Below are 15,845 nucleotides of genomic sequence, written 5' to 3'. Positions count from 1 at the left end.
TCCCTCCAACGAATACCAGTGGAACAACATCATCCATTCCAAGAGCCAAGTGCTTGTCGGTCGTGTTGATGGCGTTGATGACGTTGTGTTGTCAGTAGAGTGTGTGTGTGTGTGTGTGGTAGTGGTGGTCAGCAGAAATAATGTAGAGGAACAGAAAGTGCAAATCATCCGCAGCAATTAGACGGTTCGGAAGAGAACATAATGTTGCTTTTTCCGTACCTTTACCAAACGGGCATCCGTACATTCTTATATCGCCATCACCGATTTGCTTCTTGTTCCTTCCCCTGACCAAGCAGCAAACCATCAATTGCTACAATAGAGCATAGCAGTTTTGCCCACCAGAGGCGTCTCGTCGGTCGCCTCCCTCTCTCCATCCGGTTGTCTCTCTTTTCGTCTTTCTTATCGATCTAGGCGCCACCAACACACGCACACCGCCTCTCGCCTTCTGTTTCGAAGTGTGGACTTCGGTCAGCGCGGAATATTCGATTTTGAATCCAGCCCTGATCAGACCAAATCGACCGACACGCGAACGGACACGTTCAAATCTTCGGTAATCCACTCGTTAAAATAACGCAACTACACCTCAACAATCAAAAGCCGACGCAGCACGCAATGGAAGCGTTTGCAGGTTTATAACTAGCGCCGTTGGTGTTCATGTAGTCGACGCCTAGTACCTTGAAAAGCGAGGTAATAGTGCGGTGTAGGATGAGTTTAGTTAGGAAACCGAATGTTATTGGCTGTATCTGTCAAACAATTGAGCAATTAGACAGTGGTAACACTTTAACTTGTCTCGAAGCTTTTGATGGCTTTAGATGCCAAAAAATATTACAGTCTTCGAAGAATAGAGATACTAAAGCATTAAAGAATTGCAGCATAAAAAGATATAGTTCAGTTAGTATTAAGTGTTATCAGGATTGCAGTAAGTCCGGTGGGGGTGGTGGTCCGGTGGCCGAGGCGACACCGGCGCCGGTCTTCATACGGCAGGACCGGGGTTCAAATCCCATTCGGACCGCCTCCCCGTACACAGTGCTGACTTCCTTGCTACGGGTAAAATCCAGTCACAAAAAACCAGAAATGGCAGGCCGAGACCTTTAGAGGTTGTAGTGCCACCGAAATAGAAGAAGAGCTTAAGTCTACATAAAACTTCAGTAGGGATTTCCATTTAGATATCCCCTAAAAAACCTAGACAATGATATAGTGGAATATTGCATGCAGTTAGGACAGATTTGCGACTCTGGAGCATTGCAATTAGTTGCGAACTTTGGTATGAATGTTAGAGCCAACTCTATCAAATTGTAAAGGCTGGTCTGGTAGATCGCCCTTAAAATGTCAATGAGTCACTTGTTTACATCACTGTATCATTCGCATACGTACGAGATTAACACAAACATTTATTTGAAATGTCGTTTCAATTGCCAATACCTTAAAACACAACAGAATCCTAAATTTCATAGCTGCATTGCAAGCTTGCTCATAACGGTTTGCAACATTCCATTGTATGGTCCTCAACGAACTTGAAATATTTTACCATTCGTTTGAATCTTTCCTCCTGACTGATTCAAAAGCACCATTTAATGGATCGAAACACATTACATATTCTACACTTTTATATTTTATTACAAATTTGCTGGCGGCTTCAAATCAGAAGTATTTAACATTTAATACAATCATGTAAATGTTATAATTTATAAATATAAAATATGAATTGCGCTGACCTTATTTACCAGCTCTCAATGCAATTAAATTAATTTTCACACAAAACAGTGGCTTGTGCTAGCTGATGACCGCTTATCACATCATCAACTGTCATGATTGTCCTCTCTTTTTTCTCGATTCTTTGGTTGGGAAATTTCATGCCCCAAACGACGCACTGCAACTTTTCTCATTTAGCCAAACAACAAGCGCTTATGTTTATTTTGTCATTTTCATTGCATTTACCAAAACACAGCCCCGCCAACTGTCAAAACTATCTCACGACACTGTTTTGTCCATAATTAGAAAACAATCCATTTATTGTGTTACCGAATAAATGAATGAGCTTTGGGGAAGCTCGGTTCCACAGTACCTTTTTGCTGTAGCTGACTGAAAAACTGAGACAAATGACATTATGTCAACGACGAGGTATGATGATGACGCCGCCCCGGCAGATAGCCGTACGATGGAAAACGATAGTACAAAGCATACACATCACATTACATTAAAAATCTGTCAGACGAAAATTTAATGCTGTTCGGGGCGTTCGGGTTGTGTCGCGTCAAAAAGAAGCACACATACACATAAATTGTTGCTGGACGCAATTATTTATGTTTAATGGCCCATTCAACAGTGGCCGTCGAATTTTGTTGACGTGGGGTAAATGCCATGCCTCCCATATAGCTCCATCTCGTAGGGTTATCCCTCCGCGATGGTTTAAAGTAGACGGAAACGAGATTTAGTTACATTTAGATATTTATTGTGAAATTGCAAAAAATCAAGAGGTTGTTTTATTAGCTAATGCTCAATATATAAAATCGTTAGCACTATACTGAACTATAAATAAAATTTCATTTCAATACGCGTTTATCTTACGCGTAAGATGATGAAAAATCCTATAAATTTTGGTAGAAACACTCGTAGCCATAATAAATAAAACAAAAGTGATTAGAAAGGGTTTTTTTTCGCAGAATTGGCGCTATAGAATTATCTCTACGCCGAACACTGAGATGAGCTAGAGGCTGGCCGCGCACATAAATTTCGTTTTCGTTCAATGTTACAACATTGACCTGATTAACCAATCGCTCGAATCGGATCCATGGCTCGAATGATGCTGGTCGTGAGCGGGGCCGAAGCGGGGAAAATAAAGCAAAATAAACCTTTTGTACGATGCGCACGGTTCGCGAATGCAGCCCCAACAGTGCATGCAACAGTGTGCATGCAGTCGTCGCGATCTAGCCGCGACGCAAAAGAGTGTTAGTGGTGCTAGCGGTGGTAGTAGTAGTGGATCTTGTAGTAATAGTAAATGTGATCACGAAACCTATGGGACGTGAAAATGTATCGCCGTCTAGCTTTGGACCTATACACATTCTCCAAAAAAACAACTTAATTTTACAATTTTACTAAAGATTTTAAAACTAACGATATGTTCCAATCAAAATAAGAAATTGCTTTTGGACATATTTAGCTACACAAAATTTTGCTTTTGCATGATCAACAGCCGCTCGCGCTCGCTTTCCAACTCAAACGCTGTAAATTACCAACGCCACACTCAGCGCAACAATTACGCTGCCGCACGAACACCACTCCAACGATGCCGCACAGCATATCCCCAACACAACCGAACAACATCGCTCGACTTCACCGTTTGCTGCTGTGGCGTTCATCAAATCGCGAAAGGTACGCGCGTGCGCACGGTCGGCGCGCGCACACAATTCAACCCTCGTTGTCAGCAACCCTCGTTGTGTGTATGTGTGTGTTGGTGAAACACACCACCCGTAGTAACTCATCTAGCATGACAGGTACAAACAACCGAGCAGGGTGAGAGATGAGCGGATTGATTGCGCGCCCAGATTGCGATTGCGCGTATCATATCGCTCGATGTAGTGTGAGCAGCGCGCAGTGTTCAATGTCCATGAGCAGCAAAGGGTATGGTTTCGAGCACGCTTCCAACACAAAACACACCAGGCGGGGTAGTAAATATGGAAAAAGGGAACTAACTCAACGAAGGAAGCACAGCAGCAGCACGTCGGTGTTCACGTGATTCTAAGTGGCGTACTTAACTTAGCATCAAGCGACGGCGACAACGACGACTTTGGTATACGTATTTGTTCAGTCGCAAAATGAGTGCTGCTACGGCGTGTGGCTAATGATAATGGGAAGATCTTATTAGTTCTTGATCAATCGATGAGGTGTATGGGGATTCAATTAGGAAAACTGGAATTTTTAACCAAAACATCAGTCAAACGTTCGAGCAATATCATGCAGCAAAATCGGAGAGGATCGTTTTGACAGATCGGATTAGATAAGGAGCAAATCACTCATGCATCACAAATCTGTCCAAGTTTAGCTTTGAAAAAAGCTGGTTTAGCTGCTCGGTTGCACAAGATTTAAACGTACGAGTGAAATCACATTTGAGAGACTTATAACCTTGAAGACATTTTGAATTGTCATATGCCCATCTATAACTCTAAGATTTTGACTATCAAAACCTATTACTTCTCTCTCTTGATAGCCGGTTTTTATGGAGAATTAGCATCATTTCAGGCGAAAAATGTCAAAACACACATAAAATACTGGCTCAAGAGGCAGCCTAGACCTCAACGCTAAAAAAGCAAAACTTCAAACGATGCAGGCCACAATATGCATCATGTGAAGATTTCTTAGCCGTGGTGCAAGAGCAACAAAGCAACTTAAATAAACACAAATTGTGCACGTACTGTTTCACAACACACACGCAAACATTTGATAACATATCAATATACTTTCTAGCCTTTAAACAGTGAAGGGACCACTAAACTTCATCTAATCAAAAGCACGACAGTGAAAATGATAATCGTTGGTTATTGTTACTGCCTGGGTAGCCAGAACTTCAGGCATTAGAGCATCAAAAATTCTGAAGGGGACAAGTTTTGGTACGATTCTTACTATCCATAGAAATGTAATAACTCCTGAAGCGTAAATTGCTACAGTAAACTCTACAAATAAAATGGTGAAAAATTTATTTGAAACTTATTATTGTTACTTCAAATGAAATGTGTTGGTGAGTGTTGGTGGTTTTGGGACAATATTTTAATAAAATTCCACCTTGGTAAGTCCGAGTCCGCGAAGCCTACGTTCTTGCTAATAATGCTAGTAGCCTACGCAAGGAAACATCATTATTCATAATTTAGATTTTAATGAAAATGTGATCCTCGCCCGCAAAATACAACATTCCATGCGCAGGTTACGCATAACGTTTGACAAGATAAGCAGTGCAAGTAACTGTTGTGGTTGCTGTTGATGCACACCGGAAGTTGACTTGGGGCGCTTATATCATCCCAAAGTAGTTGTTCCTTTGGCAGAAGAAACTGGTTCAAAAATGAAGTAAAACAACTGGAAGAAATGGGTATCACAGCCCCTACAACACACTAGCATGTATGCCCGGCCGCCCAGATGACAGAGCGTTGGTGTGTTGGTGTGGCAGGGAAATAAACACATCCCTCCAACACTGGAAGAACGTTTAAAAGCACATAAAAATGTCAGCATACCACATCATAAAACACAATTATAATTAGTTAAAGTCAGTCATTCGTTTCAATTTTCGTTTCATGTTTCACGGTCTCATCCTGCGCTGATGTACCCACAACCATCTCCGCTCGGCGCCACATCTCAGAACGCTCTTGGGTTTCTGTAGGTTTTGTGCTCCTACGGTTTGTTTGTTGGTGCGTATGCTTCGTCTGTCGAGGGGGGGGGGGGGGGGAGAGGCCTTCGAAGTCGGGGCACAAAGTTTATGTTGCTTCCGAAGGCAAAAGAGGCCGGGTTTTAATGTTTTACCACAAGAGCTTTGCGGTGTTGGTGTTTGTTCATGTGGCCCGTTCCGGTGTCTTCGAGCCGTGTTTTTTTTTATCACTTTCATCACTTGGTATTTAGCTCGGCACGATCTTCACGACCCCCGCCACTGACCAGGCAAGGCAGCCACCAGCGTGCAGCATAAAGATTGGTAGGTAGTTAACAGTGAGCATAAGTTAAGCGTTACTGCTCGAAAAAAACACCCCTCGAAGACTTCGAACGGATAAAGAAACAGTGCACGCAAAAAAAAATGCATACAAATCGAAACGTGGGGAAAGATATATAGCCCCTTCTCTTAAGTACCGTCGATTTATAACCAATTACATTCGTTAAAACCTGGCACGATCTTGTTTCTCATAATTTTATGAATCGTTTTAATGGTGCTAGCCGGAGCACTAGGCCCGACAATGGACCATTAAGTCTTAAATGAGTTGTAAGTAAAGATGTACTATTAATCGGATATATATAAAGACACCACTTTGTGAGTGAATCCAATTTATGACAATAATTATTCGACGATACACCGAAAAACGATTACTAGTGAGAACCGATTGCCACCAAATTGGACCAAGTTGTGGGAAGAATCGCACGACAAGTGTTCTCCGGCTGGGATGCGCACGTGTGCCCGAAAAGCATGGGAGGAAAATTATATTAACTGCAACATGGAAAACCCGAAACACACACGTCGCACACGGTATGAAAGCGAAATCAATTTGCGTTGGGAAGACCCTTCAAAACCAACTGGCTCCAACTGTCATCCGCTTGAAGTAATTTCGCTCTCTCTCTCTCTTTGCTGTACGGATGCGGGTTTTTTCTTGTCGCACTTTTCTTCTTATCATCACCGTGCGGGAGTGTGGCCCCACTCCCGGGGAGGGAAATTCAATCTAGTGCTATGAAAAGCATTTGAGCCCAATAACACATCGCCGCTGTAATCATCCCCGGTTCGGTGGTGCACCCATACACAAAGTATTGCAGATTGTCGCTGTCATATTTCACATTTCCAATCACTCAAAGAAAACTCCTTCAGGTGAATGGCAATATTTCGTACACACGAAATGGGCTTTCTTTTATCGAGAGAGAGAGAAAAAATAGAGGTACTTCCATCCACGAAAATGAAGAAGCTGTACGAATGTAGCTCTGTGATGTGTTCCATTTTTCACCTCTCCACCGATATACTATTTCTGTCAAAGTGCGTGGTAAAGATCAGTGTTGTCGGGTGGGTGTTTTTGCTTTATTTCGATTTTAAGTAGAAGCAATAGAATAAAATCGTGCAAAGTATTAATTAAATTATGTTTAAAATTACATAGCAAAGCTTAGAGCCTTGTTTGAGAGCTTTATTAATTTGATATTTGCTGTAGCTGATCTAAAAGAACTAAGAACTTTCCATTTCATTCATACGAATCAAGCCACTTCAATCGGCTAGCAATATAATTTAAAAAACACGACTACACCATTCATTGTCACCTATTTGCACCATTAAAACAGTAACATAAGATGGGAGAAGCGTCCCAAAAAAACGGCAACCATTAAAATACAAGACATAAATTTTAATTACTGATAATTGACGTCCTGCTAATGATGCGTATTAACACGTGGCTTTATTTACGACTATGGGCGAGCGGCATTAAGTTTATTTTTTGGTCCGAAAAGAGAAAGCCTTCTACTAGTGGGTCGGTGTCTTCTCGTTCTTCTCACCCGGATCGAAGAAAATGGAGGAAATTGAATGGAAAATAGGTGGCCCCTGGAAACTGGTCACCCCTAGTGGGTAACACATGCTCACTCGCACACACACAAACACGCACGTTCACACTGTTCCTTGATTGCCCATGGAAGCCAGAAGAACTAACGGTATGAGTAAAGCTCTCCCCAAGCGCAGAAGGGTAATTTTTACTGCACATGAGCAGCATTATCGCCCCGGGGAGTCCTCCAACTTGGAGCCAGTAGATTGGGCGGCGAGCAGATGACGTACGTCATGTCTTCATTACACATTTTCGGAACAATTCGAATATGACTAACGAGCGTACAGCGAGAGCCTGCTACACTTGTGGTGGTCGTCTTCTTTACGTCACTTTTATCGAAGCTGTTGGCACGGATAGGTAAATAATCGGAGCGTGGTTGTGAAATTTTAAGGTACCTTCATCGAGGGCGAAAATATGCATTAACTGGAAAGGCAGCTCAAGCTGAAGCTTGATTGGAAAAGCAAGCAGACGTTCGAAAAAGAAAACCGCTAACAATAATTTCGTAATTAGCGATTTGAAATCGGCAAAGAGCAACAAATTATCGTCCTGAAAGCTTCGCGGCAATATTTGTTGTGGACATTGCAACATTATTACCTTGGCAAGCAAGCGATTTTGGCACCTGCACGCACGCTCCTCCACAACTCGATGATCAATAAATCGGGAAGCCTTCTTCATTCAGCAGTGTCAAACACAGCCATCAACATTTCGGGTTCACTTGTTCCCGAAAGCAGTTGACGACTGTTGGATTAATCCATTCTCTCTTATCTGTTGGAGATCGGCTGTGAAGCTCCACACCAAGTATGTTGCTTCGAAGGAAAAGCACGAGAGTTGAGCATGTCTTCTCGAAAGCACCAACAACATGAAGGTGATGTGTGTTTCACTTAAACGGTTCTGCCAAGCGTGCAACAACAACAACTCGGAACAACAATGGTCAGGTTTTACGCGAGCAAGCTTTAACGCGGGATACTCGAAAGAAACGAGGGGCAGAACGGGGAAAGGCAGATACCGAGGGGAGTGGTATATACAAGCAGAGGATCAATTAGCGATGATGATCGCAAGCTGGTAAACACAAATAACAGTAATCTGTAAAACGAAACAACCCGAAGATTCGCAGCAACAGCAGCAGCACCAGCAACAACATGAAATGCAAACACAACAAGTAACGGTGAGTTGGCAAGTCAATGCAGGGGCGCGCATACACGAATCACCAGGAGAATTATACCGAGTAAATAATGTGAGTTTGCGAACTCAGAGAACAGCTCCGTTACTTTTAGCGTGATCGCCAGCTCTAATGTTTGCAATCAATCGAAAGCCTTAAAAACTTCAATACATGTAAGGACACATCCTCAGCATTATGAGAAATAGCTCCAAATCGACTGACAATACAACAAAATAATATTTGACATTCGTGTGTTCACTTATAACGTGTGGTTGCAACAAACGGTTTTCATTTCGGATTGCGAAAAACAACACAAAAAAAAAACCGGCGCTGCTAGCGTTTAAAATAAATATACCAAATCAGCCTAAATCTGTCAGACCGTCATCGTTGGGGATTTGAAAGATGTATGAAGGAATGAAGAGGGTGGCAGTATCAGTGACGGGTGCCTTGTCGAAATTGCATCGATCCAATGCATTAGTGGACAGTCATGCTTTCTTTTACAGTACAGGGTTTTTCAGTTGGTAAGGCAGTAGCATCCATTTTTATGGCAGGCTTCTTAGATGGAATGTCAAACAAAGCTAGTTGAAATCAAATACCTTTTATTATGATGTCCTCATATGATATTATCATAGTAGAATGGATGCTATTGCCTTATCAACTGCAAACCCCTGTAATGCCACGCACACGATCCCCGCACACATTAGAGTCGTAGTAGTGCTAGGTGACATACAGGGGTTTGATGCACATAATGTAGCTTTTGAGTTACTCGGGAGATTGTTTCAAATAAATAGTGGAATATTACAAGTCCATTGTGGAATTTTGCAATCATATAGTGGAATCAATCGCCTACAGTAAAATCATAGTAAACTTTCAAAATCGAACTATTCATTTAAAGCGTGCAATTTTAAAGTTTTTAATTAGAAAATAAAGCTTCTTAAAACAAAAAATTATTCAAACCCAGCAGTTAATCATGATGCCGTTAAGACACTCTGTTTTGTTTTACACAACGTAAAAATAAGTATACTGTTTTCCGTCTGAAGCGCAAACTTGCATTCATCATCAAACAATCCAAAAGAGTGCTTCATTGCTTTTAGTGTTTTATGTTTTATTTTTAAACAAAACCCTTCCGTCGTTTGCATCGGTGTTTTGCCAGGCACGAAAGCTGTCTCTCTCAACATAGAAAAGCTGACATTTACTAAAAATTCGCTCTCGTCACTCACCGACACATACCGCAGCACACCGAGCAATGTTGTTGTGTTTCAGGTTTCGTGTCGAGTCAGTTATGATTCACTTGCTGTTTTCGTTGTTTATGTTTGGACCCGTCAGGACCAACAGGGGGAAAGAAGTTTCTGTTTTGTGGAAGGTTCGTTCATGTGAAAAGCGATGATAAGTCACCGTTATTTGAAAGTCAAATACAGCGGTAGTTTTTGTGAAGGAATGCAGCCTGTAGCAATAAAAGTTTTGATGATAAAATTGCAATAATAATAACGAGTGGTTTTAGCGTAGAGAAAGCAATTATTTCTCGCTATGAATGAAACAATAAATTAATACGACGTCCACTACGCGACAAATCATCAGACGCGTTTCTCGTGCGTTAATCACGATGAACTTTGCTGCGTTCCCTGTCAACGGTTTAATCAAACCCAATGACAGAATAATTGCTTGCACTTGTTCGCACTCTCGCGCAGACGACACCTCCTAGGGGCACTTCTCGGCTGTTGTGACTGCTTAACAGCTGCAGTGGCACGGATTACGGATATCTTACACTTTTTACATTCTGAATGTACACAAACGTCGCGGTTCCAGAGAGAATGTCGAACAACACGACAAGTGTATGGAGTTGGTTCCTTAATGCCTTAAGATGATTATTAAGATGATGGTGATGCTGCACGCTTGTTTCCAGCGCGGATGCTACGAGTTGCAACTACATGAGAACATGCATAGCACATACCAGCATATCTTCATCTGTCATTATGTGATATGATTGCATGCAATTAAGCGTGAATTCTTTCCATTTTCGCCACACTTCTATATCGACAGCTTTGTACAGAGTCGTTGAAAGAAGATGCTTTGTGTGCAGGAAGTAAGGAGAATATTTTTTGCCATCCTTTCCTCCAGTAAAAAAAATCTTTTAGATTTGCATATCCTATCTGGTCAATCTTTTTTCTATTCTGATTCTGTTATCTGACTACCCTATTGGCATACGAGATCTTCGATTAGCAGATCCATACAATAACTTCCATTGCTTAGTAGTATGTTCTGAGATGAATTTATCACCACTGATATGCTTACTTATCGAATATAAGAGAAAAAATGGCATTTTTGCATGCCATCTGAGAGTCCCCAAGCTAAAGAATGAAGAAATTTAATTAATCCTAACCTAACACACCAACTGAGATCGAAAAAGATAGGCTCCATTTCCGGCGTTGGAGAACGAACTATACGGTATATTATCTCTCTATGTCTCTATCATTTTCTTCTCACTCCTAGACACTGATATCGATGTCTAAAAAACCAAGCATAATAAAATATGGTCCTGATGGCTTTGCTTCATTCAGCGATGCTTAGGGATGGTAAAACAAAACGTTTCACTCATCTCCATAACACGCTCGAATTAACCGTTGGACGCACACTCGAGCAGCAAAGTTACTTTTTCTCTTTAGAATAAACTCATTTCATATGTTGTTGCTCACTTCAGGCTATTCCTAACTGAATAATATCTTCTTTATATGATATTAAACCAAAGTCAGATATTACCTACAACCAACGGATACTGATTTTGCAGCCATATTTTTTTCTCAACAATAGCGACGGTTTCGTAAAGCGCTAGATTTTAACCATAAGGCGTCGTCTTGCGTAGACCACCAAAATAAAACACTTGTACTAATAAGTACTATATAGGAAGACTTCTTGGTTGTCGCTTTCATTTTTTGGGCGACTAATTCAGTGCAACAGTTGGGAACACAATCCATGTATTTGTCTTCAGTCTTCACGACAAGCCACGTACTAGTAGCGAGATCTCATATTTGTACTCGACACAGAAGGCAAACAGCTAGCGCTAGTAGTAGCTGCAGATTGGGAAATAAACCAGCTGTGTGTGCTTTTAACCTTCTGCAAGACTTTTTCGTATGGATTAGAAAGATAGATCTGGTGGGAAAAATAAATCTTCCTATCAAACAAGCTGTAAAAAAGTTGGTGATGGTGACATGTTTCGTTTCATTACAAGTGTACTTCATTGCATATATAGAAGAACAATTGTACAAAATATCTGTTTGTGGTGCAGTGGATGGGGACAAGAATCAGTTGACGATGATCTCGAAATGGTACAACACCATAGGCAATGAAATACGATGGCGCATTTTTTTCAGTGGAATCGTGCCCAACACGGGCTCCAAAAACACCTGTGACCAAGAAGACGTCAGCAAGACACGCAGAGCATGGTGATAACGCAAAGTGATACGTCAGATACGAGTCCTCTATGGACAAGGGTCCTAGGCCGTGCTGCCGGATGACGCCAATGAACTCGATATTTTCAAGTGCATAGCCCGAGGGTGGCCAAAACCGGAAGGATACGCTGATAAGAGCACGTGTTGAGAATGCTGGACTTATGTCCTACCAGGAAGGCGAACGTCATCGACCTGTTTGGCGGAGCAAATGCAATCGTTGTCATTAGACGGATGTAGCCGAAGGTTAATCCAGCCCTTTATCAAATTTCCTAGAAAAGAATTCGAGAGCTGACCATGACAGTACGATAAGCTCAACTTTGAGGATGACCAAATAGAAAATAAAAAGCAAAAATGCGTTTTTGTGCTGCTATCAAATTAATTTACTAAACCACTTCAAATAGAGAGCAAAGATGACAAAGAAGTAGCACAGTTCTGGCTCAAGTGCATCTCCTTTCAGGACGCTAATGCAAAACTCGCTACCCTCGGTCGAGCCGTATGCAAAACTAATGTAGCCAACGTCTCACTATTTGCAGTCCATCTTCAACGACCTCATAACGACGGCTTGAGGTGTTGTGTGCAATGGTGAGGTGTGTGTGTGTTTGCTAACAATAAATGCCAACAAATCAATTTATTTGGAGGATGACCTGCCTCAACTCAATTACCGTTCGCTTGCAGCGATCTGTTTGGTCCGGCTTCGGTGCAGACACGTGCAGAACGGTTCGGAAGGCTGTGCACCACCCACGGCTGATGGCTCTTCCATGCACGGTGAGATGCTGATGACTGTGCTCTGCATTGACGCCATTACCGTCCGATATGCAAGTGATGCAGTACGAAATGCAACGTACCTATACACCAACGATGAAGATGGTGGTACACAACGTTAATGAACGACGAGCTTGTGGTGATTCGTGTCTCGCTTTTTCGCTAATCGGCAGCTATATGAGTGATGTCCATCCACTCTTCAAGCATTGTACAACAAAAAAAGTTTGTTGAATCACTGAACACAACCGGAAAGAACAACATACATCTCGAAATAGTCCGCAAACGATCTGGAGAATTTAATCGATTCATTGCAAGATGATACTTCCTTCCAATCTCGTCGCTCGTCGATAAAAATGAAACCATTCGCCCATTAAACCACTATCCTATGTCTGTCCGCAATAAAAATGTTCTTCTGCAGCTCGTTCTTCTGTTTAAACAAACGGCCCGAGTCGAGGGTGCTGGGGTCCACACTTCCATAAACATTCATTTCAGCTTGTTCATAGACAAATGGCGTCATTGGCACCACTGCTGCATACCAACCGCCGAATGAATGCAGCTGTAAACGCGAATACTGCAACTGTTTCGTTTTCCTCCGTAGAATGGCAATGGTGCAACGTCAGCACATTCTTTTAACTGATATGCGAAACAAAACAAAAATGCATCGCGTGTCCTATGACAAACCCATCCGCTGCTGTAAAAGGGGGGAATCAAACAGCAAAAGAACGAACCGGAGATTTTGGATGCTCTCGCTCGCTTGCTCGCGCATTTGCTTTAAAAAGCTCAATAATTTGCAATCGACGGCTCAACCGCTCTAAGCACCACTCTAACACAAGCGAGCCGATTTAGTTTGCAAAGAGTTACCATGACTGCTCGACTGGCATGGCTAGCACAGGCAGAGCTGCAGACATAAATCGATATGCGCGTGTTGTTCCTTTTCCCCCTATCCATGGGTCTCCCTTTTCGTCCATGAGCTTCCCGATGCATACAGAAGTCGCTGGTCGCGTCAAAACGGTTTAATCTAATCATTCGTTTGAATCTAATCCGCGAAACAAAACACCAGCATCTTCGCAGCCACCATCGTCGAATCGAACCGAGGATGAAACTGACATCTGCATGGATGGTGGCGACTGTGAGTTCATCGTCACGTACAACCGGACGATGCATTTTCGCACAGTTAGCAATGCGCGAATCTCTGTTATCCTTTGCAGTGAGCACACATACACACACACACACTCGCACAATGTGCATTGTTACGATCGACCAAGTGTTGGCCGAACTCCCCCCAAGATTGCCAAGATGGACAACAGAACGAGCATTGCAGGCAGCACCAACACACCAGAGTTCGATGATGCAATCCAGTGTGCTGTGTATCGATACCGGGAGGGGGTATTGGGTTTTATCTGACGACCTCCCCGTTGTTGTGCCTCGCCAACATGTATTATGCTTTCCCCTTCCCGCGCTTTGCAACCATGTTTCCGTTTGATCAATAGACCAAAGCCAGAGTGCAATTTCAATTTCAAATCAAACGATCAAAAGCAATCACCAGTGCCGTGGTACCAAGCAGATACATGCATTTGCCTAGTGTACCAGCGATACAGATAGAACAGGGTGCGGCAAATAAGCTGTCCCGAAAAAATAATGTTGATTCGGGACTTCGGGCAACAGTAAGGAAGACCCTCTCCTCCCCAGCGGATGTCATCAACACTGCAAATCCACACTTACCCTGCATTTTCAGCCGCAGCAATTGACATGTGAGACTCATCTAAGAGCTGAAGGGGCGAAGGGCCCTGTGGAGGCGCGGGGGGAGCAGTAAGTCGCTCCGTGGTCGCTGATACGCCAGCCACCTGGAAGAGGGTTAAAGAATAGTTACAGTCAGAAAAACAAAACAAAACAACAACACACAGCAAATTTTGCAGAATCCAATACGGGTTAATTGAGACGGGAGCGCTTGGACGCCAACTTAATGTGTCGAGGACCAGGGAGGCTGGGAGTCATTAATTCCAATAGAGCATCAGCAAAAGCAACAGCTCGTGTCTTTGTGCAACAAAAACCAATACTTTAAACGTACTACCGTACACAACTAACAGCCGTCCCAGGTGCATCGGTTGAGTGTTACGTTGCTTGCAGTTCACTCTCCAGGGGGTGCCATCGCGCGCACACAACCGAACTTGTGCTGCGACCTGAAGGTGTGAAAAACGTCTCCGCCACAATAATGCTGCTGCTGCTGCAGTCAGCATTAATTCTGGCAACGGTTTACGAATGGGTTATTGTTGGTTTAGCTTCACTTTTTAGCTAGAAAACGGCATGACCGGTTTTCTGCCCTGTAAGTAGCAGTTCCCTGTTGCGCATTTCGACTGATGCCTCGAAAGACTGAAGACGAACGAGTGGAAATAATTATCGCACGGAACAGTTTCATAACGCGCGAATTGCTTCCGATGGAAATACGTTAGCACAGTACATCCGGTGCATCTACCGAGATTCCGATGCACTGGAGCAATAACGAAGGGATAGTTTTTTGTGAAAATTCTCACACACTCAATAGCTGATTGGTTGCAAAAATAGGGAGTAGCCCTCCTTAACTAAAGCAAAGGGTTGCAGGAACTGGTTTGCAGTTTGTTTTTTTTGACAAAGCAGTGATTCTCGGAGGGTCATTTTCATTGCATATTCTGACAGTGCGACCGTATTGGTGTAGGTTAGGAGTAAACAAACAATATGGGAACGCTGGAAGGCCTGACAAGAACTTCAACTAAATCTTTGTATTAAGAACTCTCATCTAAACTGAGCTAGAGCACAGAAGTTTCTTCCTGTATTTTAACGAGATCAAGACTCTTCGAGTTGAATCCTCAGTATGGTTCCGACGCTACTGCACGATCGTTGTTAGCAGCAAAAATAAACAAATCACTGAATGATTTCTATTTTGAATGCCACGCATCAGCCGTGCATACTTATACTCTCACTCACAGACCGGACCTTTCGGCAAGTGTTTGCATAGCAGACTGTGCAAGAAAGTTTTTCCCCAACCAGTGTTGGTCCAAATCTATACTTTGACAAATCGTCCTACTCGTACGAATTGTCGTGAGAAAAGAAACCGGCCAGAAGTAAATAAATCCACGCTACAGTAGGTGTGCAAAACGACCAGCAAAAAATCACGCTTCACTGTTCAAGGTAACCTCCGGTTGGCTCGAAAAAAAAGGGAAACAAAGCTAAATACGACCA

General features: G+C 42.7%; 1 protein-coding gene across 3 annotated transcripts in view; it reads right to left on the bottom strand.

Moving 5' to 3' along the window:
- Positions 1-15,845, bottom strand: part of LOC118511597 (neurogenic protein mastermind) — a 107,980-nt gene that overhangs the window by 51,465 nt on the left and 40,670 nt on the right. For all 3 annotated transcript variants that reach the window (XM_036054865.1, XM_036054863.1, XM_036054864.1), the window contains exon 3: positions 14,352-14,473. In XM_036054865.1, coding sequence (XP_035910758.1) covers positions 14,352-14,380 — 29 coding nt within the window. In that variant the 5' untranslated portion in view covers positions 14,381-14,473. The remainder of the gene's footprint in view (positions 1-14,351; positions 14,474-15,845) is intronic.

The sequence above is a fragment of the Anopheles stephensi genome, chromosome 3, assembly GCF_013141755.1.
Source record: "Anopheles stephensi strain Indian chromosome 3, UCI_ANSTEP_V1.0, whole genome shotgun sequence".
NCBI classification, from domain to species: Eukaryota; Metazoa; Arthropoda; class Insecta; order Diptera; family Culicidae; genus Anopheles; species Anopheles stephensi.
Note: the sequence above shows the minus strand (reverse complement) of the source record. Positions and strands in the feature narration are given on the sequence as shown.